Here is a 27,122-nt window from a genome sequence, read left to right as displayed (position 1 = left end):
CCTCTCGTTCCTCTAAACTCCAGAGAGTCTCGGCCCGTTCTACTCAACCTCTCCTCATAGGACAACCCTCTCATCCCCAGGAATCAATCTGGTGAACCTTCGTTGCACCGCCTCCAAGGCAAGTATCTCCTTCCTTAGATAAGGAGACCAAAACTGGACGCCGTGCTCCAGGTGAGGTCTCACCAAAGCCCCTGTACAATTGTAGTAAGACCTCCTCACTCTTGTACTCCAATCCCCATTGATATAAAGGCAATCCGGACCCTCCAAACTGGCCGAGCTGGAGGCAGGAAGTGAGGTCACCTCACTTCCCGGTATGTCACACAAGACACCGTCACAGGGATTCATTCAATCAAACTTTATTCACACCATCATTGGTCAAACAACACATTGGGGGACTGGAGGGAGGGTCTTCGATGGGTTAGGGGGACTGGAGGGAGGGTCTTCGATGGGTTAGGGTGACTGGAGGGAGGGTCTTCGATGGGTTAAGGGGGACTGGAGGGAGGGGCTTCGATGAGTTAGGGGACTGGAGGGAGGGTCTTCGATGGGTTAAGGGACTGGAGGGAGGGGCTTCGATGGGTTAGGGGGACTGGAGGGAGGGGCTTCGATGGGTTAGGGGACTGGAGGGAGGGTCTTCGATGGGTTAAGGGACTGGAGGGAGGGGCTTCGATGGGTTGGGGGGACTGGAGGGAGGGTCTTCGATGGGTTAGGGGACTGGAGGGAGGGTCTTCGATGGGTTAGGGGGACTGGAGGGAGGGTCTTCGCTGGGTTAAGGGACTGGAGGGAGGGTCTTCGCTGGGTTAGGGGGACTGGAGGGAGGGGCTTCGATGGGTTAGGGAGACTGGAGGGAGGGTCTTCGATGGGTTAGGGGGACTGGAGGGAGGGTCTTCGATGGGTTAGGGGGACTGGAGGGAGGGTCTTCGATGGGTTAAGGGGGACTGGAGGGAGGGGCTTCGATGGGTTAGGGGACTGGAGGGAGGGGCTTCGATGGGTTGGGGACTGGAGGGAGGGGCTTCGATGGGTTAGGGGACTGGAGGGAGGGTCTTCGATGGGTTAGGGGGACTGGAGGGAGGGTCTTCGATGGGTTAGGGTGACTGGAGGGAGGGTCTTCGATGGGTTAAGGGGGACTGGAGGGAGGGGCTTCGATGAGTTAGGGGACTGGAGGGAGGGTCTTCGATGAGTTAGGGGACTGGAGGGAGGGTCTTCGATGGGTTAAGGGACTGGAGGGAGGGTCTTCGATGAGTTAGGGGACTGGAGGGAGGGGCTTCGATGGGTTAAGGGACTGGAGGGAGGGTCTTCGATGAGTTAGGGGACTGGAGGGAGGGGCTTCGATGGGAGGGTTAGGGGGATTAGAGGGAGGGTCTTTGATGGGAGGGTTAGGGGACTGGAGGGAGGGTCTTCGATGGGAGGGTTAGGGGGCTGGAGGGAGGGTCTTCGATGGGAGGGTTAGGGGGATTAGAGGGAGGGTCTTCGATGGGAGGGTTCAGGGGATTAGAGGGAGGGTCTTCGATGGGAAGGTTAGGGGGATTAGAGGGAGGGTCTTCGATGGGAGGGTTAGGGGGATTAGAGGGAGGGTCTTCGATGGGAGGGTTAGGGGGATTAGAGGGAGGGTCTCCGATGGGAGGGTTAGGGGGATTAGAGGGAGGGTCTTCGATGGGAGGGTTAGGGGGATTAGAGGGAGGGTCTCCGATGGGAGGGTTAGGGGGCTGGAGGGAGGGTCTTCGATGGGAGGGTTAGGGGGATTAGAGGGAGGGTCTTCGATGGGAGGGTTAGGGGGATTAGAGGGAGGGTCTTCGATGGGAGGGTTAGGGGGATTAGAGGGTGGGTCTTCGATGGGAGGGTTAGGGGGATTAGAGGGAGGGTCTTCGATGGGAGGGTTCAGGGGATTAGAGGGAGGGTCTCCGATGGGAGGGTTAGGGGGATTAGAGGGAGGGTCTCCGATGGGAGGGTTAGGGGGATTAGAGGGAGGGTCTTCGATGGGAGGGTTAGGGGACTGGAGGGAGGGTCTCCGATGGGAGGGTTAGGGGGATTAGAGGGAGGGTCTTTGATGGGAGGGATAGGCGGATTAGAGGGAGGGTCTCCGATGGGAGGGTTAGGGGGATTAGAGGGAGGGTCTCCGATGGGAGGGTTCGGGGGATTAGAGGGAGGGTCTCCGATGGGAGGGTTCGGGGGATTAGAGGGAGGGTCTCCGATGGGAGGGTTAGGGGGATTAGAGGGAGGGTCTCCGATGGGAGGGTTAGGGGGATTAGAGGGAGGGTCTCCGATGGGAGGGTTCGGGGGATTAGAGGGAGGGTCTCCGATGGGAGGGTTAGGGGGATTAGAGGGAGGGTCTCCGATGGGAGGGTTCGGGGGATTAGAGGGAGGGTCTCCGATGGGAGGGTTAGGGGGATTAGAGGGAGGGTCTCCGATGGGAGGGTTAGGGGGATTAGAGGGAGGGTCTCCGATGGGAGGGTTCGGGGGATTAGAGGGAGGGTCTCCGATGGGAGGGTTCGGGGGATTAGAGGGAGGGTCTTCGATGGGAGGGTTCGGGGGATTAGAGGGAGGGTCTCCGATGGGAGGGTTAGGGGGATTAGAGGGAGGGTCTCCGATGGGAGGGTTCGGGGGATTAGAGGGAGGGTCTCCGATGGGAGGGTTAGGGGGATTAGAGGGAGGGTCTCCGATGGGAAGGCTCGAGTCCCTGCTCACCACACCGGCTGGGAGCTGGGGAACTCGGCACTCGGCCCGAGATCCTGGTCCCGACTCGCTGCTCCGTGTCTCCTCTTCTCGATGGACGGGGTGTCCCCCCCACCGGGTCTCTCCCGGACTCGGCCCAAATGTCGAAGAGCTCAGTTCGGCCTCACCTGCGATGGGACGAAAGTTGAAAGCAGTTGGCGGGGGTGGGCGGTCAGTGACGCCAGACGGCGGGTTTGCCAGGGCTAATCGAGAGGCAGGCTCTGGGGCCCAGTGGCCCGGCGGCCATTTTCTTTTGCGCCAAGAGGGCGCGATGGGCTGGGGTCGGGGAGAATGGGCGACGAACTCACCTCGGCCTGTCCTGCTCCGTTCAGGGGTCCTGGGGGAGAAGGAGAGAAGGAGAAAGGGGTTAGATTTCTAATGGGGGGAGGGGGTCCTCGAGACAGCCAAGGCCGGGGATACAGCCTGGGTGTTTCCTGCTCTGCGTTCCCATGACGGAGAGACTCCCTCTTTAAAAGGGGTCCCTGATAGAGAGACTCCCTCTTTAAAAGGGGTCCCTGATGGAGAGAGAGAGAGAGATTCCCTCTTTAAAAGGGGTCCCTGACGGAGAGACTCCCTCTTTAAAAGGGGTCCCTGACGGAGAGACTCCCTCTTTAAAAGGGGTCTCTGACGGAGAGACTCTCTCTTTAAAAGGGGTCCCTGACGGAGAGACTCTCTCTTTAAAAGGGGTCTCTGACGGAGAGAGAGAGACTCCCTCTTTAAAAGGGGTCCCTGACGGAGAGACTCCCTCTTTAAAAGGGGTCCCTGACGGAGAGACTCTCTCTTTAAAAGGGGTCTCTGACGGAGAGAGAGAGACTCCCTCTTTAAAAGGGGTCCCTGATAGAGAGACTCCCTCTTTAAAAGGGGTCCCTGATAGAGAGACTCCCTCTTTAAAAGGGGTCCCTGACGGAGAGACTCCCTCTTTAAAAGGGGTCCCTGACGGAGAGAAACTCCCACTTTAAAAGGGGTCCCAGATAGAGAGAGACTCCCTCTTTAAAGGGGGTCCCTGATAGAGAGACTCCCTCTTTAAAGGGGGTCCCTGATAGAGAGACTCCCTCTTTAAAAGGGGTCTCTGATGGAGAGAGAGAGACTCCCTCTTTAAAAGGGGTCTCTGACGGTGAGACTCCCTCTTTAAAAGGGGTCCCTGACAGAGAGGGAGAGACTCCCTCTTTAAAAGGGGTCCCTGATGGAGAGACTCCCTCTTTAAAAGGGGTCTCTGACGGAGAGACTCCCTCTTTAAAAGGGGTCCCTGATGGAGAGACTCCCTCTTTCAAAGGGGTCTCTGACGGAGAGACTCCCTCTTTAAAAGGGGTCCCTGATGGAGAGACTCCCTCTTTAAAAGGGGTCTCTGACGGAGAGACTCCCTCTTTCAAAGGGGTCTCTGACGGAGAGACTCCCTCTTTAAAAGGGGTCCCTGATGGAGAGACTCCCTCTTTAAAAGGGGTCCCTGATAGAGAGACTCCCTCTTTAAAAGGGGTCCCTGATAGAGAGACTCCCTCTTTAAAAGGGGTCTCTGACGGAGAGACTCCCTCTTTAAAAGGGGTCCCTGATGGAGAGACTCCCTCTTTAAAAGGGGTCTCTAACAGAGAGACTCCCTCTTTCAAAGGGGTCTCTGACGGAGAGACTCCCTCTTTAAAAGGGGTCCCTGATGGAGAGACTCCCTCTTTAAAAGGGGTCTCTAACAGAGAGACTCCCTCTTTCAAAGGGGTCTCTGACGGAGAGACTCCCTCTTTAAAAGGGGTCCCTGATGGAGAGACTCCCTCTTTAAAAGGGGTCTCTAACAGAGAGACTCCCTCTTTAAAAGGGGTCCCTGACAGAGAGATTCCCTCTTTAAAAGGGGTCTCTGACGGAGAGACTCCCTCTTTAAAAGGGGTCCCGACAGAGAGACTCCCTCTTTAAAGGGGGTCCCTGATGGAGAGACTCCCTCTTTAAAAGGGGTCCCTGACGGAGAGAGAGAGACTCGCTCTTTAAAAGGGGTCCCTGACGGAGGGAGAGAGACTCCCTCTTTAAAAGGGGTCCCTGACGGAGAGACTCCCTCTTTAAAAGGGGTCCCTGATGGAGAGACTCCCTCTTTAAAAGGGGTCCCTGATGGAGAGAGAGAGAGACTCCCTCTTTAAAAGGGGTCCCTGATGGAGAGACTCTCTCTTTAAAAGGGGTCCCTGATGGAGAGACTCCCTCTTTAAAAGGGGTCTCTGACGGAGAGAGAGAGACTCTCTCTTTAAAAGGGGTCTCTGACGGAGAGAGAGAGACTCTCTCTTTAAAAGGGGTCCCTGATGGAGAGACTCCCTCTTTAAAAGGGGTCTCTGACGGAGAGAGAGAGACTCTCTCTTTAAAAGGGGTCTCTGACGGAGAGACTCCCTCTTTAAAAGGGGTCTCTGACGGAGAGAGACTCCCTCTTTAAAAGGGGTCCCTGATGGAGAGACTCCCTCTTTAAAAGGGGTCTCTGACGGAGAGAGACTCCCTCTTTAAAAGGGGTCCCTGACGGAGGGAGAGAGACTCCCTCTTTAAAAGGGGTCCCTGACGGAGAGACTCCCTCTTTAAAAGGGGTCCCTGACGGAGGGAGGGAGACTCCCTCTTTAAAAGGGGTCCCTGACGGAGAGACTCCCTCTTTAAAAGGGGTCCCTGATGGAGAGACTCCCTCTTTAAAAGGGGTCTCTGACGGAGAGAGAGAGAGATTCCCTCTTTAAAAGGGGTCCCTGATGGAGAGAGAGAGAGACTCCCTCTTTAAAAGGGGTCCCTGACAGAGAGACTCCCTCTTTAAAGGGGTCTCTGACGGAGGGAGAGAGACTCCCTCTTTAAAAGGGGTCCCTGACGGAGGGAGAGAGACTCCCTCTTTAAAAGGGGTCCCTGACGGAGAGACTCCCTCTTTAAAAGGGGTCCCGACAGAGAGACTCCCTCTTTAAAGGGGGTCCCTGATAGAGAGAGAGAGGCTTCCTCTTTAAAAGGGGTCACTGACGGAGAGACTCCCTCTTTAAAAGGGGTCACTGACGGAGAGACTCCCTCTTTAAAAGGGGTCCCGACAGAGAGACTCCCTCTTTAAAGGGGGTCCCTGATAGAGAGAGAGAGACTCCCTCTTTAAAAGGGGTCCCTGATAGAGAGAGAGAGACTCCCTCTTTTAAAGGGGTCCCTGATAGAGAGAGAGAGACTCCCTCTTTAAAAGGGGTCCCTGACGGAGGGAGAGAGACTCCCTCTTTAAAAGGGGTCCCGACAGAGAGACTCCCTCTTTAAAGGGGGTCCCTGATAGAGAGAGAGAGACTCCCTCTTTAAAAGGGGTCCCTGACGGAGAGACTCCCTCTTTAAAAGGGGTCCCTGATGGAGAGACTCTCTCTTTAAAAGGGGTCTCTGACGGAGAGAGAGAGACTCCCTCTTTAAAAGGGGTCCCTGACGGAGAGACTCCCTCTTTAAAAGGGGTCCCTGATGGAGAGACTCTCTCTTTAAAAGGGGTCTCTGACGGAGAGAGAGAGACTCCCTCTTTAAAAGGGGTCCCTGACGGAGAGACTCCCTCTTTAAAAGGGGTCCCTGATAGAGAGAGAGAGACTCCCTCTTTAAAAGGGGTCCCTGATGGAGAGACTCCCTCTTTAAAAGGGGTCTCTGACGGAGAGACTCCCTCTTTCAAAGGGGTCTCTGACGGAGAGACTCCCTCTTTAAAAGGGGTCCCTGATGGAGAGACTCCCTCTTTAAAAGGGGTCCCTGATAGAGAGAGAGAGACTCCCTCTTTAAAAGGGGTCCCTGACGGAGGGAGAGAGACTCCCTCTTTAAAAGGGGTCCCTGACGGAGAGACTCCCTCTTTAAAAGGGGTCCCGACAGAGAGACTCCCTCTTTAAAGGGGGTCCCTGATAGAGAGAGAGAGGCTCCCTCTTTAAAAGGGGTCACTGACGGAGAGACTCCCTCTTTAAAAGGGGTCCCGACAGAGAGACTCCCTCTTTAAAGGGGGTCCCTGATAGAGAGAGAGAGACTCCCTCTTTAAAAGGGGTCCCTGATAGAGAGAGAGAGACTCCCTCTTTAAAAGGGGTCCCTGACGGAGGGAGAGAGACTCCCTCTTTAAAAGGGGTCCCTGATGGAGAGAGAGAGACTCCCTCTTTAAAAGGGGTCTCTGACGGAGAGACTCCCTCTTTAAAGGGGGTCCCTGATAGAGAGAGAGAGACTCCCTCTTTAAAAGGGGTCCCTGACGGAGAGAGAGAGAGACTCCCTCTTTAAAAGGGGTCCCTGACGGAGGGAGAGAGACTCCCTCTTTAAAAGGGGTCCCTGATGGAGAGACTCCCTCTTTAAAAGGGGTCCCTGATGGAGAGAGAGAGAGACTCCCTCTTTAAAAGGGGTCCCTGATGGAGGGAGAGAGACTCCCTCTTTAAAAGGGGTCCCTGACGGAGAGACTCCCTCTTTAAAAGGGGTCCCTGATGGAGAGACTCCCTCTTTAAAAGGGGTCCCTGATGGAGAGAGAGAGAGACTCCCTCTTTAAAAGGGGTCCCTGATGGAGAGACTCTCTCTTTAAAAGGGGTCCCTGATGGAGAGACTCCCTCTTTAAAAGGGGTCTCTGACGGAGAGAGAGAGACTCTCTCTTTAAAAGGGGTCTCTGACGGAGAGACTCCCTCTTTAAAAGGGGTCCCTGATAGAGAGAGAGAGACTCCCTCTTTAAAAGGGGTCCCTGATGGAGAGACTCCCTCTTTAAAAGGGGTCTCTGACGGAGAGAGACTCCCTCTTTAAAAGGGGTCCCTGACGGAGGGAGAGAGACTCCCTCTTTAAAAGGGGTCCCTGACGGAGAGACTCCCTCTTTAAAAGGGGTCCCTGACGGAGGGAGGGAGACTCCCTCTTTAAAAGGGGTCCCTGACGGAGAGACTCCCTCTTTAAAAGGGGTCCCTGATGGAGAGACTCCCTCTTTAAAAGGGGTCTCTGACGGAGAGAGAGAGAGATTCCCTCTTTAAAAGGGGTCCCTGATGGAGAGAGAGAGAGACTCCCTCTTTGAAAGGGGTCCCTGACGGAGAGACTCCCTCTTTAAAAGGGGTCCCTGATGGAGAGAGAGAGACTCCCTCTTTAAAAGGGGTCTCTGACGGAGAGAGAGAGAGACTCCCTCTTTAAAAGGGGTCTCTGACGGAGAGAGAGAGACTCCCTCTTTAAAAGGGGTCCCTGATAGAGAGACTCCCTCTTTAAAGGGGGTCCCTGATGGAGAGAGAGAGACTCCCTCTTTAAAAGGGGTCTCTGACGGAGAGACTCTCTCTTTAAAAGGGGTCCCTGATAGAGAGACTCCCTCTTTAAAAGGGGTCCCTGACGGAGAGAGACTCCCTCTTTAAAAGGGGTCCCTGATGGAGAGAGAGAGACTCCCTCTTTAAAAGGGGTCTCTGACGGAGAGACTCCCTCTTTAAAAGGGGTCCCTGATAGAGAGACTCCCTCTTTAAAGGGGGTCCCTGATAGAGAGACTCCCTCTTTAAAAGGGGTCCCTGATAGAGAGACTCCCTCTTTAAAAGGGGTCCCTGATAGAGAGACTCCCTCTTTAAAAGGGGTCCCTGACGGAGAGAGACTCCCTTTTTAAAAGGGGTCCCTGACGGTGAGACTCCCTCTTTAAAAGGGGTCCCTGATAGAGAGACTCCCTCTTTAAAGGGGGTCCCTGATAGAGAGACTCCCTCTTTAAAGGGGGTCCCTGATAGAGAGACTCCCCCTTTAAAAGGGGTCTCTGATGGAGAGAGAGAGAGACTCCCTCTTTAAAAGGGGTCCCGTTAACTCAATCTCCTCCGAGGTTCTCGGAGTGTTCTGCTACCTTACCCGCTGGTCCTCGATGCTGTCGACAGTAATGTACGATTGCGAGGACGAACAGGACGGAGGCGATGAGGGTCCCGTACAGCGCTGAGTGACTGCTCTCCGTGGATTCTGAAAGAGGGGGGAAGGCGGGGTGGGGGGGGAGGAAGAGGAGGGAGAAGATTAGAGACCAACGAGAGGGGGGAAATGGGAACATTGGATGGATTCCAACCTCGAAACTCTCTCTGTCCCCGCCCAAACCTCCCCGGGGGTCCGGGTTAACCTCACGACAATTCCATCCCACCTCCCCCCGCCCCTGACACTTTCCACTTTCTGAGCGAAGGCAGAGGGAGCCAGAGGCCATTCGACTATGGGAGGCGGCACGGAGGCAAATAATCCAGCCCCGATCGGAAGGGGGATTAACCCTCTCGCCCACCTCCTCCCGGTTACAGACACCAGGGCGGCCCGTTCCCCTATCGGAGGGGGATTAACCCTCTCGCCCACCTCCTCCCGGTTACAGACACCGGCCCGTTCCCCTATCGGAGGGGGATTAACCCTCTCGCCCACCTCCTCCCGGTTACAGACACCGGCCCGTTCCCCTATCGGAGGGGGGGGATTAACCCTCTCCTTACCGGCCGATCTTCGCAGACGGAGGCTCCTGGAGAGAGGAGTCTCCAAGGCGACGTGGGAGACCTCACAGGTGTAGACAACCTCTGTCTCGTCTGGACCTGGGGCCAGTTCAATCTGAGCTGTGATGTTAAAAGTGCCTTCCTTGTTTTGACGGTGGCTGGTGTAGGTGACCGGGGACATGGGTCGAGCTCCGAGATTGTCCAGGGGATTGACCAGCGACCAGGTCACTGTCACGTCCAGAGGGTAATATCGCCCAATCTCACAGGACAACGTCTCTCTCATTCCCTCCCGGAAATACAGCACCTCTGGCAATAGCCTCACCTGCGGAGGTTCTGGAAAAGATCAGAGAGAATTCAGTCCCCTCTCTCTCTCTCTCTCAGGGAGATATCTGTACACTGACTGGTGTCTCTCAGTCCCTCTCTCTCAGGGAGATATCTGTACACTGACTGGTGTCTCTCAGTCCCCTCTCTCTCAGGGAGATATCTGTACACTGACTGGTGTCTCTCAGTCCCCTCTCTCTCAGGGAGATATCTGTACACTGACTGGTGTCTCTCAGTCCCCTCTCTCTCAGGGAGATATCTGTACACTGACTGGTGTCTCTCAGTCCCTCTCTCTCAGGGAGATATCTGTACACTGACTGGTGTCTCTCAGTCCCTCTCTCTCAGGGAGATATCTGTACACTGACTGGTGTCTCTCAGTCCTCTCTCTCTCAGGGAGATATCTGCACACTGACTGGTGTCTCTCAGTCCCCTCTCTCTCAGGGAGATATCTGTACACTGACTGGTGTCTCTCAGTCCCCTCTCTCTCAGGGAGATATCTGTACACTGACTGGTGTCTCTCAGTCCCCTCTCTCTCAGGGAGATATCTGTACACTGACTGGTGTCTCTCAGTCCCTCTCTCTCAGGGAGATATCTGTACACTGACTGGTGTCTCTCAGTCCCCTCTCTCTCAGGGAGATATCTGTACACTGACTGGTGTCTCTCAGTCCCCTCTCTCTCTCAGGGAGATATCTGTACACTGACTGGTGTCTCTCAGTCCCTCTCTCTCAGGGAGATATCTGTACACTGACTGGTGTCTCTCAGTCCCCTCTCTCTCTCAGGGAGATATCTGTACACTGACTGGTGTCTCTCAGTCCCCTCTCTCTCAGGGAGATATCTGTACACTGACTGGTGTCTCTCAGTCCCCTCTCTCTCTCAGGGAGATATCTGTACACTGACTGGTGTCTCTCAGTCCCTCTCTCTCAGGGAGATATCTGTACACTGACTGGTGTCTCTCAGTCCCTCTCTCTCAGGGAGATATCTGTACACTGACTGGTGTCTCTCAGTCCTCTCTCTCTCAGGGAGATATCTGTACACTGACTGGTGTCTCTCAGTCCCCTCTCTCTCAGGGAGATATCTGTACACTGACTGGTGTCTCTCAGTCCCTCTCTCTCAGGGAGATATCTGTACACTGACTGGTGTCTCTCAGTCCCTCTCTCTCAGGGAGATATCTGTACACTGACTGGTGTCTCTCAGTCCCCTCTCTCTCTCAGGGAGATATCTGTACACTGACTGGTGTCTCTCAGTCCCCTCTCTCTCAGGGAGATATCTGTACACTGACTGGTGTCTCTCAGTCCCTCTCTCTCAGGGAGATATCTGTACACTGACTGGTGTCTCTCAGTCCTCTCTCTCTCAGGGAGATATCTGTACACTGACTGGTGTCTCTCAGTCCCTCTCTCTCAGGGAGATATCTGTACACTGACTGGTGTCTCTCAGTCCCTCTCTCTCAGGGAGATATCTGTACACTGACTGGTGTCTCTCAGTCCCTCTCTCTCAGGGAGATATCTGTACACTGACTGGTGTCTCTCAGTCCCTCTCTCTCAGGGAGATATCTGTACACTGACTGGTGTCTCTCAGTCCCCTCTCTCTCAGGGAGATATCTGTAAACTGACTGGTGTCTCTCAGTCCCCTCTCTCTCAGGGAGATATCTGTACACTGACTGGTGTCTCTCAGTCCCCTCTCCCTCAGGGAGATATCTGTACAGTGACTGGTGTCTCTCAGTCCCCTCTCTCTCAGGGAGATATCTGTACACTGACTGGTGTCTCTCAGTCCCCTCTCTCTCAGGGAGATATCTGTACACTGACTGGTGTCTCTCAGTCCTCTCTCTCTCAGGGAGATATCTGTACACTGACTGGTGTCTCTCAGTCCCCTCTCTCTCTCTCTCGCGAGATATCTGTACACTGACTGGTGTCTCTCAGTCCCCTCTCTCTCTCTCAGGGAGATATCTGTACACTGACTGGTGTCTCTCAGTCCCTCTCTCTCAGGGAGATATCTGTACACTGACTGGTGTCTCTCAGTCCCTCTCTCTCAGGGAGATATCTGTACACTGACTGGTGTCTCTCAGTCCCCTCTCTCTCTCTCAGGGAGATATCTGTACACTGACTGGTGTCTCTCAGTCCCTCTCTCTCAGGGAGATATCTGTACACTGACTGGTGTCTCTCAGTCCCTCTCTCTCAGGGAGATATCTGTACACTGACTGGTGTCTCTCAGTCCCCTCTCTCTCGGGGAGATATCTGTACACTGACTGGTGTCTCTCAGTCCCTCTCTCTCTCAGGGAGATATCTGTACACTGACTGGTGTCTCTCAGTCCCTCTCTCTCAGGGTGATATCTGTACACTGACTGGTGTCTCTCAGTCCCCTCTCTCTCAGGGAGATATCTGTACACTGACTGGTGTCTCTCAGTCCCTCTCTCTCAGGGAGATATCTGCACACTGACTGGTGTCTCTCAGTCCCCTCTCTCTCTCAGGGAGATATCTGTACACTGACTGGTGTCTCTCAGTCCCTCTCTCTCTCAGGGAGATATCTGTACACTGACTGGTGTCTCTCAGTCCCCTCTCTCTCAGGGTGATATCTGTACACAGACTGGTGTCTCTCAGTCCCCTCTCTCTAAGGGTGATATCTGTACACTGACTGGTGTCTCTCAGTCCCTCTCTCTCAGGGAGATATCTGTACACTGACTGGTGTCTCTCAGTCCCCTCTCTCTCTCGGCGAGATATCTGTACACTGACTGGTGTCTCTCAGTCCCCTCTCTCTCTCGGGGAGATATCTGTACACTGACTGGTGTCTCTCAGTCCCCTCTCTCTCTCTCGCGAGATATCTGTACACTGACTGGTGTCTCTCAGTCCCTCTCTCTCAGGGAGATATCTGTACACTGACTGGTGTCTCTCAGTCCCCTCTCTCTCAGGGAGATATCTGTACACTGACTGGTGTCTCTCAGTCCCCTCTCTCTCAGGGAGATATCTGTACACTGACTGGTGTCTCTCAGTCCCCTCTCTCTCAGGGAGATATCTGTACACTGACTGGTGTCTCTCAGTCCCCTCTCTCTAAGGGAGATATCTGTACACTGACTGGTGTCTCTCAGTCCCCTCTCTCTCAGGGAGATATCTGTACACTGACTGGTGTCTCTCAGTCCCCTCTCTCTCGGGGAGATATCTGTACACTGACTGGTGTCTCTCAGTCTCCCCTCTCTCAGGGAGATATCTGTACACTGACTGGTGTCTCTCAGTCCCCTCTCTCTCGGGGAGATATCTGTACACTGACTGGTGTCTCTCAGTCCTCTCTCTCTCAGGGAGATATCTGTACACTGACTGGTGTCTCTCAGTCTCCCCTCTCTCAGGGAGATATCTGTACACTGACTGGTGTCTCTCAGTCCCTCTCTCTCAGGGTGATATCTGTACACTGACTGGTGTCTCTCAGTCCCCTCTCTCTCAGGGAGATATCTGTACACTGACTGGTGTCTCTCAGTCCCCTCTCTCTCTGGGAGATATCTGTACACTGACTGGTGTCTCTCAGTCCTCTCTCTCTCAGGGAGATATCTGTACACTGACTGGTGTCTCTCAGTCCCCTCTCTCTCAGGGTGATATCTGTACACTGACTGGTGTCTCTCAGTCCCCTCTCTCTCAGGGTGATATCTGTACACTGACTGGTGTCTCTCAGTCCCCTCTCTCAGGGAGATATCTGTACACTGACTGGTGTCTCTCAGTCCCCTCTCTCTCAGGGAGATATCTGTACACTGACTGGTGTCTCTCAGTCCCTCTCTCTCAGGGAGATATCTGTACACTGACTGGTGTCTCTCAGTCCCCTCTCTCTCAGGGAGATATCTGTACACTGACTGGTGTCTCTCAGTCCCTCTCTCTCAGGGTGATATCTGTACACTGACTGGTGTCTCTCAGTCCCTCTCTCTCAGGGAGATATCTGTACACTGACTGGTGTCTCTCAGTCCCCTCTCTCTCAGGGAGATATCTGTACACTGACTGGTGTCTCTCAGTCCCCTCTCTCTCAGGGAGATATCTGTACACTGACTGGTGTCTCTCAGTCCCTCTCTCTCAGGGAGATATCTGTACACTGACTGGTGTCTCTCAGTCCCTCTCTCTCAGGGTGATATCTGTACACTGACTGGTGTCTCTCAGTCCCCTCTCTCAGGGAGATATCTGTACACTGACTGGTGTCTCTCAGTCCCTCTCTCTCTCAGGGAGATATCTGTACACTGACTGGTGTCTCTCAGTCCCCTCTCTCTCAGGGATATATCTGTACACTGACTGGTGTCTCTCAGTCCCTCTCTCTCAGGGAGATATCTGTACACTGACTGGTGTCTCTCAGTCCCTCTCTCTCAGGGAGATATCTGTACACTGACTGGTGTCTCTCAGTCCCCTCTCTCTCAGGGAGATATCTGTACACTGACTGGTGTCTCTCAGTCCCCTCTCTCTCAGGGAGATATCTGTACACTGACTGGTGTCTCTCAGTCCCCTCTCTCTCAGGGAGATATCTGTACACTGACTGGTGTCTCTCAGTCCCTCTCTCTCAGGGAGATATCTGTACACTGACTGGTGTCTCTCAGTCCCTCTCTCTCTCAGGGTGATATCTGTACACTGACTGGTGTCTCTCAGTCCCCTCTCTCTCAGGGAGATATCTGTACACTGACTGGTGTCTCTCAGTCCCCTCTCTCTCAGGGAGATATCTGTACACTGACTGGTGTCTCTCAGTCCTCTCTCTCTCAGGGAGATATCTGTACACTGACTGGTGTATCTCAGTCCCCTCTCTCTCAGCGAGATATCTGTACACTGACTGGTGTCTCTCAGTCCCCTCTCTCAGGGAGATATCTGTACACTGACTGGTGTCTCTCAGTCCCTCTCTCTCAGGGAGATATCTGTACACTGACTGGTGTCTCTCAGTCCCCTCTCTCTCAGGGAGATATCTGTACACTGACTGGTGTCTCTCAGTCCCCTCTCTCTCGGGGAGATATCTGTACACTGACTGGTGTCTCTCAGTCCCCTCTCTCTCAGGGAGATATCTGTACACTGACTGGTGTCTCTCAGTCCCCTCTCTCTCAGGGAGATATCTGTACACTGACTGGTGTCTCTCAGTCCCCTCTCTCAGGGTGATATCTGTACACTGACTGGTGTCTCTCAGTCCCCTCTCTCTCAGGGAGATATCTGTACACTGACTGGTGTCTCTCAGTCCCCTCTCTCTCAGGGAGATATCTGTACACTGACTGGTGTCTCTCAGTCCCCTCTCTCTCAGGGAGATATCTGTACACTGACTGGTGTCTCTCAGTCCCCTCTCTCTCAGGGAGATATCTGTACACTGACTGGTGTCTCTCAGTCCTCTCTCTCTCAGGGAGATATCTGTACACTGACTGGTGTCTCTCAGTCCCCTCTCTCTCAGCGAGATATCTGTACACTGACTGGTGTCTCTCAGTCCCCTCTCTCTCAGGGAGATATCTGTACACTGACTGGTGTCTCTCAGTCCCCTCTCTCTCGGGGAGATATCTGTACACTGACTGGTGTCTCTCAGTCCCCTCTCTCTCAGGGAGATATCTGTACACTGACTGGTGTCTCTCAGTCCCCTCTCTCTCAGGGAGATATCTGTACACTGACTGGTGTCTCTCAGTCCCCTCTCTCAGGGTGATATCTGTACACTGACTGGTGTCTCTCAGTCCCCTCTCTCTCAGGGAGATATCTGTACACTGACTGGTGTCTCTCAGTCCCCTCTCTCTCAGGGAGATATCTGTACACAGACTGGTGTCTCTCAGTCCCTCTCTCTCAGGGAGATATCTGTACACTGACTGGTGTCTCTCAGTCCCCCCTCTCTCAGGGAGATATCTGTACACTGACTGGTGTCTCTCAGTCCCCCCTCTCTCAGGGAGATATCTGTACACTGACTGGTGTCTCTCAGTCCCCTCTCTCTCAGGGAGATATCTGTACACTGACTGGTGTCTCTCAGTCCCCTCTCTCTCTCTCGGGGAGATATCTGTACACTGACTGGTGTCTAATACGTACCAAGGACCTGGACCTGGATTGTCTGCTGCGCTTGGCCGACTGACCCTCGGACTGTGCAGATGTAGGTCCCTTCGTCTCGTACCGTGAAATCGTCCAGACGCAGCGAGACGTTGCCCTCTGTCAGCACCTTCTCCAAGTCCATCTCAGCCCCGAGCCTCTTGGCCTTCCCCTCGCCCTCTGTCAGTGTGTAAACCATACGTCCGCTCCCCTTGTGCTGCAAACGCCACTCGACCGAGACCCCGGAACCCTCACCACCGGCAAAGCCGCAATCCAGGAGGACACTCTGTCCCAGACCTGTCTTGATGGTCGGGGTGCGGGTGAAGACCAGGAAATTCACTGGGGAATCAGGGGAAGATAATGAGGATGAATCCCAATGGACCAAACCCCTTCCCGTTCACTCCCACTCTACACAATCCCAATGGACCAAACCCCTTCCCATTCACTCCCACTGTACACAATCCCAATGGACCAAACCCCTTCCCATTCACTCCCACTGTACACAATCCCAATGGATCAAACCCCTTCCCATTCACTCCCACTGTACACAATCCCAATGGACCAAACACCTTCCCATTCACTCCCACTCTACACAATCCCAATGGATCAAACCCCTTCCCGTTCACTCCCACTCTACACAATCCCAATGGAACAAACCCCTTCCCATTCACTCCCACTGTACACAATCCCAATGGACCAAACCCCTTCCCATTCACTCCCACTGTACACAATCCCAATGGACCAAACCCCTTCCCATTCACTCCCACTGTACACAATCCCAATGGACCAAACCCCTTCCCGTTCACTCCCACTGTACACAATCCCAATGGACCAAACCCCTTCCCATTCACTCCCACTCTACACAATCCCAATGGATCAAACCCCTTCCCATTCACTCCCACTGTACACAATCCCAATGGACCAAACACCTTCCCATTCACTCCCACTCTACACAATCCCAATGGATCAAACCCCTTCCCGTTCACTCCCACTCTACACAATCCCAATGGAACAAACCCCTTCCCATTCACTCCCACTGTACACAATCCCAATGGACCAAACCCCTTCCCATTCACTCCCACTGTACACAATCCCAATGGACCAAACCCCTTCCCGTTCACTCCCACTGTACACAATCCCAATGGTCCAAACCCCTTCCCATTCACTCCCACTGTACACAATCCCAATGGACCAAACCCCTTCCCATTCACTCCCACTCTACACAATCCCAATGGACCAAACCCCTTCCCATTCACTCCCACTGTACACAATCCCAATGGACCAAACCCCTTCCCATTCACTCCCACTGTACACAATCCCAATGGATCAAACCCCTTCCCGTTCACTCCCACCGTACACAATCCCAATGGACCAAACCCCTTCCCATTCACTCCCACCGTACACAATCCCAATGGACCAACCCCTTCCCATTCACTCCCACTCTACACAATCCCAATGGATCAAACCCCTTCCCGTTCACTCCCACTGTACACAATCCCAATGGACCAAACCCCTTCCCATTCACTCCCACTGTACACAATCCCAATGGGACCAAACCCCTTCCCATTCACTCCCACTGTACACAATCCCAATGGGACCAAACCCCTTCCCATTCACTCCCACTGTACACAATCCCAATGGACCAAACCCCTTCCCGTTCGCTCCCACTGTACACAATCCCAATGGACCAAACCCCTTCCCATTCACTCCCACTGTACACAATCCCAATGGACCAAACCCCTTCCCATTCACTCCCACTGTACACAATCCCAATGGACCAAACCCCTTCCTATTCACTCCCCCTGTACACAATCCCAATGGATCAAATCCCTTCCCATTCACTCCCACTGTACACAATCCCAATGGACCAAACCCCTTCCCATTCACTCCCACTGTACACAATCCCAATGGACCAAACCCCTTCCCATTCACTCCCACTGTACACAATCCCAATGGACCAAACCCCTTCCCATTCACTGCTACTGTACACAATCCCAATGGACCAAACCCCTTCCCATTCACTCCCACTGTACACAATCCCAATGGACCAAACCCCTTCCCATTCACTCCCACTGTACACAATCCCAATGGACCAAACCCCTTCCCATTCACTCCCACTGTACACAATCCCAATGGACCAAACCCCTTCCTATTCACTCCCCCTGTACACAATCCCAATGGATCAAACCCCTTCCCATTCACTCCCACTGTACACAATCCCAATGGACCAAACCCCTTCCCATTCACTCCCACTGTACACAATCCCAATGGACCAAACCCCTTCCCGTTCACTCCCACTCTACACAATCCCAATGGACCAAACCCCTTCCCATTCACTCCCACTGTACACAATCCCAATGGTCCAAACCCCTTCCCGTTCACTCCCACTGTACACAATCCCAATGGACCAAACCCCTTCCCATTCACTCCCACTGTACACAATCCCAAGGGACCAAACCCCTTCCCATTCACTCCCACTGTACACAATCCCAATGGACCAAACCCCTTCCCATTCACTCCCACTGTACACAATCCCAATGGACCCAAGCCCCTTCCTGACCATTCCCTCTCTGCGTACCTGATAGACTGATGGTCCCTCTCGCACTGAGTGGCAGGTTTAGCCCCTCGTTCGAGGCCCGCCCCACCCTCTCCTCCCCGGGGACAGGCACGTTCCGCATCACCAGGCAGATGCTCAGAGCCCCTCCCTCGATCCGGAGGCTCCCGATGAACCAGGACGCGGAGGCCTCGTCCTCCTCCTCCTCTCCCGGGCCCCTCTCCGGGTGGAAGCTGGCGATCTCACAGCTAACGTCTTGCCCTCCACAGTCTGCGTGAAGCAGCAGATCCCCGTCTGGGATCGGGACATCTGAAACTGGAGGGAGGAGGGAGAGTCAAAAAAGGAGGGAAACCGGCCGAGGGGAGCGTGCCAGCTCTTTCGAGGGAGCTGTCCGATTATTCCCACTCCCCCGGGAGGGACAGTGCCGAGGGAGCGCCGCACTGTCGGAGGGTCAGTACTGAGGGAGCGCCGCACTGTCGGAGGGTCAGTACTGAGGGAGCGCCGCACTGTCGGAGGGTCAGTACTGAGGGAGCGCCGCACTGTCGGAGGGTCAGTACTGAGGGAGCGCCGCACTGTCGGAGGGTCGGTTCTGAGGGAACGCTGCACTGTCGGAGGGTCAGTACTGAGGGAGCGCCGCACTGTCGGAGGGTCAGTACTGAGGGAGGGCCGCACTGTCGGAGGGTCAGTACTGAGGGAGCGCCGCACTGTCGGAGGGTCAGTACTGAGGGAGCGCCGCACTGTCGGAGGGTCAGTACTGAGGGAGCGCCGCACTGTGGGAGGGTCGGTACTGAGGGAGCGCCGCACTGTCGGAGGGTCAGTACTGAGGCGAGGATGTTTGGGGGGATATTCCAGAGCAAGGCGCCCAGACAGCTGAAGGCACAGGCTGCCTATGGAAATCGGGGAGAGGCGCAAGGGGCCAGAATTGGAGGAGTGCAGAGATCTCGGAGGGTTGGAGGGGCTGGAGGAGGTTCCAAAGAGTTTATATCGCCTCTCCTCATTCTACCGAGCAAAATGGGCAGGGAATCTGAAATAGAACCTGATAGAATTGAAAAGCAGAGAAGTTCTGTTAAACTTGTATAGAACCTTGGTGAGTCCACACTCGGAGCACTGTGCACAGTTCTGGTCTCCATATACCTGGGTTAGTCCACACTCGGAGCACTGTGCACAGTTCTGGTCTCCATATACCTGGGTTAGACCACACTCGGAGCACTGTGCACAGTTCTGGTCTCCATATACCTGGGTTAGACCACACTCGGAGCACTGCGCACAGTTCTGGTCTCCATATACCTGGGTTAGTCCACACTCGGAGCACTGTGCACAGTTCTGGTCTCCATATACCTGGGTTAGACCACACTCGGAGCACTATGCACAGTTCTGGTCTCCATATACCTGGGTTAGTCCACACTTGGAGCACTGGGCACAGTTATGGTCTCCATATACCTTGGTGAGACCACACTTGGAGCACTGTGCACAGTTCTGGTCTCCATATACCTTGGTTAGACCACACTTGGAGCACTGTGCACAGTTCTGGTCTCCATATACCTTGGTTAGACCACACTTGGAGCACTGTGTACAGTTCTGGTCTCCATATACCTTGGTTAGACCACACTTGGAGCACTGTGCACAGTTCTGGTCTCCATACACCTTGGTTAGACCACACTCGGAGCACTGTGCACAGTTCTGGTCTCCATATACCTTGGTTAGACCACACTTGGAGCACTGTGCACAGTCCTGGTCTCCATATACCTTGGTTAGACCACACTCGGAGCACTGTGCACAGTTCTGGTCTCCATATACCTTGGTTAGACCACACTTGGAGCACTGTGCACAGTTCTGGTCTCCATATACCTTGGTTAGACCACACTTGGAGCACTGTGCACAGTTCTGGTCTCCATATACCTTGGTTAGACCACACTTGGAGCACTGTGCACAGTTCTGGTCTCCATATACCTTGGTTAGACCACACTTGGAGCACTGTGCACAGTTCTGGTCTCCATATACCTTGGTTAGACCACACTTGGAGCACTGTGCACAGTTCTGGTCTCCATATACCTTGGTTAGACCACACTTGGAGCACTGTGCACAGTTCTGGTCTCCATATACCTTGGTTAGACCACACTTGGAGCACTGTGCACAGTTCTGGTCTCCATATACCTTGGTTAGACCACACTCGGAGCACTGTGCACAGTTCTGGTCTCCATATACCTGGGTTAGACCACACTTGGAGCACTGTGCACAGTTCTGGTCTCCATATACCTTGGTTAGACCACACTCGGAGCACTGTGCACAGTTCTGGTCTCCATATACCTTGGTTAGACCACACTCGGAGCACTGTGCACAGTACTGGTCTCCATATACCTGGGTTAGACCACACTTGGAGCACTGTGCACAGTTCTGGTCTCCATATACCTTGGTTAGACCACACTTGGAGCACTGTGCACAGTTCTGGTCTCCATATACGTTGGTTAGACCACACTTGGAGCACTGTGCGCAGTTCTGGTCTCCATATACCTGGGTTAGACCACACTTGGAGCACTGTGCATAGTTCTGGTCTCCATATACCTGGGTTAGACCACACTTGGAGCACTGTGCACAGTTCTGGTCTCCATATACCTTGGTTAGACCACACTCGGAGCACTGTGCACAGTTCTGGTCTCCATATACCTTGGTTAGACCACACTCGGAGCACTGTGCACAGTTCTGGTCTCCATATACCTTGGTTAGACCACACTCGGAGCACTGTGCACAGTTCTGGTCTCCATATACCTTGGTTAGACCACACTTGGAGCACTGTGCACAGTTCTGGTCTCCATATACCCTGGTTAGACCACACTTGGAGCACTGTGCACAGTTCTGGTCTCCATATACCTTGGTTAGACCACACTTGGAGCACTGTGCACAGTTCTGGTCTCCAGATACCTGGGTTAGACCACACTTGGAGCACTGTGCACAGTTCTGGTCTCCATATATCTTGGTTAGACCACACTCGGAGCACTGTGCACAGTTCTGGTCTCCATATACCTTGGTTAGACCACACTTGGAGCACTGTGTGACCTGATGGAGGTCTTTAAGATTATGAAAGGGTTTCGATAGGGTAGACGTAGAGAAGATGTCTCCATTTGTGGGGGAGAGACCAGAACTAGGGGGGGGGCCATAAATATAAGAGAGTCACCAATAAATCCAATCGGGGAATTCAGGAGAACCTTCTTTCCCCAGAGAGCGGTGGGAATGTGGAACTCGGTCCCTCGAGGAGTAGTCGAGGGGAATAGTGGAGATGGATTTAAGGGGGGAAGCTGGATAGACACATGAGGGAGAAAGGAACGGAAGGAGAGGGGGGAGATGGAGGAGGGGAGGGAGGAGGCTCGTGTGGAGCATGAGCACCAGCACGGAGCACGATGGGCCGAACGGCCTGATTCTGGACTGTAAACTTGATGTGATCTCTCACCAACGCCCTCGAAGATGATCAGATCTCGGTCCTCGTCCCGGGGTTCGTAGCCAGTCCAGGTGGAGCTGCTTTCGTCTTCAGGGACACTGATGTTTCGCAGGACGAAAAGAGCTTTGTCCCGGTTGAATCCCCCTCCGAAGGTCGTCAGTCGCCCGCCCTGCTTCACAAACCAGCAATCCAGGACCAGGTCCACGGCCTGACGGGGAGAGAGGGGCTCAGATTGAGCTCGCAGGCCCAAGACTGGGAACGAATACAACAGGGTGAGATACAGAGTAAAGCTCCCTCTACACTGTCCCGTCAAACACTCCCAGGGCAGGTACAGGGTTAGATACAGAGTAAAGCTCCCTCCACACTGTCCCATCAAACACTCCCAGGGTCAGGTACAGGGTTAGATACAGAGTAAAGCTCCCTCCACACTGTCCCATCAAACACTCCCAGGGTCAGGTACAGGGTTAGATACAGAGTAAAGCTCCCTCTACACTGTCCCATCAAACACTCCCAGGGTCAGGTACAGGGTTAGATACAGAGTAAAGCTCCCTCTACACTGTCCCATCAAACACTCCCAGGGCAGGTACAGGGTTAGATACAGAGTAAAGCTCCCTCTACACTGTCCCATCAAACACTCCCAGGGCAGGTACAGGGTTAGATACAGAGTAAAGCTCCCTCTACACTGTCCCATCAAACACACCCAGGGCAGGTACAGGGTTAGATACAGAGTAAAGCTCCCTCTACACTGTCCCATCAAACACTCCCAGGGCAGGTACAGGGTTAGATACAGAGTAAAGCTCCCTCTACACTGTCCCATCAAACACTCCCAGGGCAGGTTCAGGGTTAGATACAGAGTAAAGCTCCCTCTACACTGTCCCATCAAACACCCCCAGGGCAGGTACAGGGTTAGATACAGAGTAAAGCTCCCTCTACACTGTCCCATCAAACACTCCCAGGGCAGGTACAGGGTTAGATACAGAGTAAAGCTCCCTCTACACTGTCCCGTCAAACACTCCCAGGGCAGGTACAGGGTTAGATACAGAGTAAAGCTCCCTCTACACTGTCCCGTCAAACACTCCCAGGGTCAGGTACAGGGTTAGATACAGAGTAAAGCTCCCTCTACACTGTCCCGTCAAACACTCCCAGGGTCAGGTACAGGGTTAGATACAGAGTAAAGCTCCCTCTACACTGTCCCGTCAAACACTCCCAGGGCAGGTACAGGGTTAGATACAGAGTAAAGCTCCCTCTGCACTGTCCCATCAAACACTCCCAGGGTCAGGTACAGGGTTAGATACAGAGTAAAGCTCCCTCTACACCGTCCCATCAAACACTCCCAGGGCAGGTACAGGGTTAGATACAGAGTAAAGCTCCCTCTACACCGTCCCATCAAACACTCCCAGGGCAGGTACAGGGTTAGATACAGAGTAAAGCTCCCTCTACACTGTCCCATCAAACACTCCCAGGGCAGGTACAGGGTTAGATACAGAGTAAAGCTCCCTCTACACTGTCCCATCAAACACTCCCAGGGCAGGTACAGGGTTAGATACAGAGTAAAGCTCCCTCTACACTGTCCCATCAAACACTCCCAGGGCAGGTACAGGGTTAGATACAGAGTAAAGCTCCCTCTACACCGTCCCATCAAACACTCCCAGGGCAGGTACAGGGTTAGATACAGAGTAAAGCTCCCTCTACACTGTCCCGTCAAACACTCCCAGGGCAGGTACAGGGTTAGATACAGAGTAAAGCTCCCTCTACACTGTCCCGTCAAACACTCCCAGGGCAGGTACAGGGTTAGATACAGAGTAAAGCTCCCTCTACACTGTCCCATCAAACACTCACAGGGCAGTTACAGGGTTAGATACAGAGTAAAGCTCCCTCTACACCGTCCCATCAAACACTCCCAGGGCAGGTACAGGGTTAGATACAGAGTAAAGCTCCCTCTACACTGTCCCATCAAACACTCCCAGGGCAGGTACAGGGTTAGATACAGAGTAAAGCTCCCTCTACACTGTCCCGTCAAACACTCCCAGGGCAGGTACAGGGTTAGATACAGAGTAAAGCTCCCTCTACACTGTCCCATCAAACACTCCCAGGGCAGGTACAGGGTTAGATACAGAGTAAAGCTCCCTCTACACTGTCCCGTCAAACACTCCCAGGGCAGGTACAGGGTTGGATACAGAGTAAAGCTCCCTCTACACTGTCCCATCAAACACTCCCAGGGCAGGTGCAGGGTTAGATACAGAGTAAAGCTCCCTCTACACTGTCCCGTCAAACACTCCCAGGGCAGGTACAGGGTTAGATACAGAGTAAAGCTCCCTCTACACTGTCCCATCAAACACTCCCAGGGCAGGTACAGGGTTAGATACAGAGTAAAGCTCCCTCTACACTGTCCCGTCAAACACTCCCAGGGCAGGTACAGGGTTAGATACAGAGTAAAGCTCCCTCTACACTGTCCCATCAAACACTCCCAGGGCAGGTACAGGGTTAGATACAGAGTAAAGCTCCCTCTACACCGTCCCATCAAACACTCCCAGGGCAGGTACAGGGTTAGATACAGAGTAAAGCTCCCTCGACACTGTCCCATCAAACACTCCCAGGGTCAGGTACAGGGTTAGATACAGAGTAAAGCTCCCTCTACACTGTCCCATCAAACACTCCCAGGGCAGGTACAGGGTTAGATACAGAGTAAAGCTCCCTCGACACTGTCCCATCAAACACTCCCAGGGCAGGTACAGGGTTAGATACAGAGTAAAGCTCCCTCTACACTGTCCCGTCAAACACTCCCAGGGTCAGGTACAGGGTTAGATACAGAGTAAAGCTCCCTCTACACTGTCCCGTCAAACACTCCCAGGGCAGGTACAGGGTTAGATACAGAGTAAAGCTCCCTCTACACTGTCCCATCAAACACTCCCAGGGCAGGTACAGGGTTAGATACAGAGTAAAGCTCCCTCTACACTGTCCCATCAAACACTCCCAGGGCAGGTACAGGGTTAGATACAGAGTAAAGCTCCCTCTACAACGTCCCATCAAACACTCCCAGGGTCAGGTACAGGGTTAGATACAGAGTAAAGCTCCCTCTACACCATCCCGTCAAACACTCCCAGGGCAGGTACAGGGTTCGATACAGAGTAAAGCTCCCTCTACACTGTCCCATCAAACACTCCCAGGGCAGGTACAGGGTTAGATACAGAGTAAAGCTCCCTCTACACTGTCCCGTCAAACACTCCCAGGGTCAGGTACAGGGTTAGATGCAGAGTAAAGCTCCCTCTACACCGTCCCGTCAAACACTCCCAGGGCAGGTACAGGGTTAGATACAGAGTAAAGCTCCCTCTACACTGTCCCATCAAACACTCCCAGGGCAGGTACAGGGTTAGATACAGAGTAAAGCTCCCTCTACACTGTCCCATCAAACACTCCCAGGGTCAGGTACAGGGTTAGATACAGAGTAAAGCTCCCTCTACACTGTCCCGTCAAACACTCCCAGGGCAGGTACAGGGTTAGATACAGAGTAAAGCTCCCTCTACACCGTCCCGTCAAACACTCCCAGGGTCAGGTACAGGGTTAGATACAGAGTAAAGCTCCCTCTACACTGTCCCGTCAAACACTCCCAGGGGCAGGTACAGGGTTAGATACAGAGTAAAGCTCCCTCTACACTGTCCCATCAAACACTCCCAGGGCAGGTACAGGGTTAGACACAGAGTAAAGCTCCCTCTACACCGTCCCGTCAAACACTCCCAGGGTCAGGTACAGGGTTAGATACAGAGTAAAGCTCCCTCTACACTGTCCCGTCAAACACTCCCAGGGGCAGGTACAGGGTTAGATACAGAGTAAAGCTCCCTCTACACTGTCCCATCAAACACTCCCAGGGCAGGTACAGGGTTAGATACAGAGTAAAGCTCCCTCTGCACTGTCCCATCAAACACTCCCAGGGCAGGTACAGGGTTAGATACAGAGTAAAGCTCCCTCTACACTGTCCCATCAATCACTCCCAGGGCAGGTACAGGGTTAGATACAGAGTAAAGCTCCCTCTACACTGTCCCATCAAACACTCCCAGGGCAGGTACAGGGTTAGATACAGAGTAAAGCTCCCTCTACACTGTCCCATCAAACACTCCCAGGGCAGGTACAGGGTTAGATACAGAGTAAAGCTCCCTCTACACTGTCCCATCAAACACTCTCAGGGTGAGATACAGAGTAAAGCTCCCTCTACACCGTCCCCATCAAACGCTCCCAGGTCTGGACGAGAGGCAAGTTTCTTACCCAGCGAGAGAAGGAGACAGGGGAGTGCGAGGTTCATTGTCGGTGGTCTCTGTCCCCCAGGTCGTGTCCTGTCCTGTCCTCTCCGGCTGGTTCAGGGTCGTTCGATGGGGTAGGGCCTCGCAGGGGAGAGACATGTTCTGCTTTCACTTTCTCTCCTGCTGCAGGAAGCTTCTCTCATTGTCTTCCGTTCCGGGCTCTGCAGCCAATCTCTCCGCCTTTCGAAGTTAACCGTCGGTCGCCCGGAACGGTATGATCTCCTCTCTCCCCGGGGAATGGTCGCCGGGGGTCGAGGTGGGGGGGGGCGGGGGCGGAGGGCGGACACCTCCCGCCACCCACCGGGCGGTTCTCCCCCGTCGGCTATTCGACTGCGTGGGGCATCGCCTCGAATCACACCGCTCGCCCCCCAGGTTACATCCGACCGGGGTTTTCCGGGTCAGGGATCAGGAGTGCGGACCCCGGGCTGGCTTTTATTCCCAAACGTGCGCCCCCCCACCGCACCCCTTTCCCCCCCCCCCCCCCGCCCTCCCCAGGCCGATCTCCAGTCTCGAGCGACGCCAGAGCTCGGCTCCCTTCCCCTCCGTTGACTGTGACGATCTGGTTGACGGGGGAAAGCTCCATCTTTCATCGCCCGCTCCCCATCGAGTCCTTTGCGACTCGTCCGTTCTTGTCACGGAACTCGGCAACGAAACGTAGTCCCTCCTCGGGGAGCGAGCTTCGATGGAGGGCGAGCAATCTCCTGGAGCGAGGGTCCTGCTGATGGGGGGGGCGGGGTGAGGAGACCCCACAGTTTGGGGGGTGGTGAGGAGTCCCCACAGTTTGGGGGGTGAGGAGACCCCACAGTTTGGGGGGGTGAGGAGACCCCACAGTTTGGGGGGGTGAGGAGTCCCCACAGTTTGGGGGGGTGAGGAGTCCCCACAGTTTGGGGGGTGAGGAGTCCCGACAGTTTGGGGGGGTGAGGAGTCCCCACAGTTTGGGAGGGTGAGGAGTCCCCACAGTTTGGGGGGGTGAGGAGTCCCCACAGTTTGGGGGGTGAGGAGAACCCACAGTTTGGGGGGAGGTGAGGAGTCCCCACAGTTTGGGGGGTGAGGAGACCCCACAGTTTGGGGGGGGGTGAGGAGTCCCCACAGTTTGGGGGGGGGGTGAGGAGTCCCCTCAGTTTGGGGGGTGAGGAGACCCCACAGTTTGGGGGGGGGGTGAGGAGTCCCCACAGTTTGGGGGTGAGGAGTCCCCACAGTTTGAGGGGGTGAGGAGTCCCCTCAGTTTGAGGGTTGAGGAGTCCCCTCAGTTTGGGGGGGGTGAGGAGTCCCCTCAGTTTGGGGGGGGGTGAGGAGTCCCCTCAGTTTGGGGGGTGAGGAGACCCCACAGTTTGGGGGGGGTGAGGAGTCCCCACAGTTTGGGGGTGAGGAGTCCCCACAGTTTGAGGGGGTGAGGAGTCCCCTCAGTTTGAGGGTTGAGGAGTCCCCTCAGTTTGAGGGTTGAGGAGTCCCCTCAGTTTGGGG

The 27,122-nt window shown here is 54.2% G+C and overlaps 1 protein-coding gene across 2 annotated transcripts; it reads right to left on the bottom strand.

Moving 5' to 3' along the window:
- Window positions 1-340: 340 nt before the first annotated feature.
- LOC137308324 (tapasin-related protein-like) lies at window positions 341-26,111 on the bottom strand. Of its 2 annotated transcripts, XM_067977116.1 has the most exons (8): window positions 25,624-26,111; window positions 21,376-21,615; window positions 17,955-18,245; window positions 15,380-15,715; window positions 9,066-9,395; window positions 8,461-8,565; window positions 3,018-3,046; window positions 341-2,837 (listed from the first exon to the last, which is right to left on the bottom strand). In XM_067977116.1, the coding sequence occupies exons 1-8, from the start codon at window positions 25,658-25,660 to the stop codon at window positions 2,823-2,825; spliced, it is 1,383 nt and encodes a 460-aa protein (XP_067833217.1). In that variant the 5' UTR covers window positions 25,661-26,111; the 3' UTR covers window positions 341-2,822. The 2 variants fall into 2 exon arrangements, with proteins under 2 accessions (XP_067833217.1, XP_067833216.1); XM_067977115.1 differs by having other exon boundaries at window positions 341-3,046; window positions 25,624-26,110.
- Window positions 26,112-27,122: the final 1,011 nt, after the last annotated feature.

Source organism: Heptranchias perlo, unplaced genomic scaffold, assembly GCF_035084215.1.
Source record: "Heptranchias perlo isolate sHepPer1 unplaced genomic scaffold, sHepPer1.hap1 HAP1_SCAFFOLD_1288, whole genome shotgun sequence".
NCBI lineage: Eukaryota > Metazoa > Chordata > Chondrichthyes > Hexanchiformes > Hexanchidae > Heptranchias > Heptranchias perlo.
This window is presented reverse-complemented; position numbering and strand designations above follow the sequence as displayed.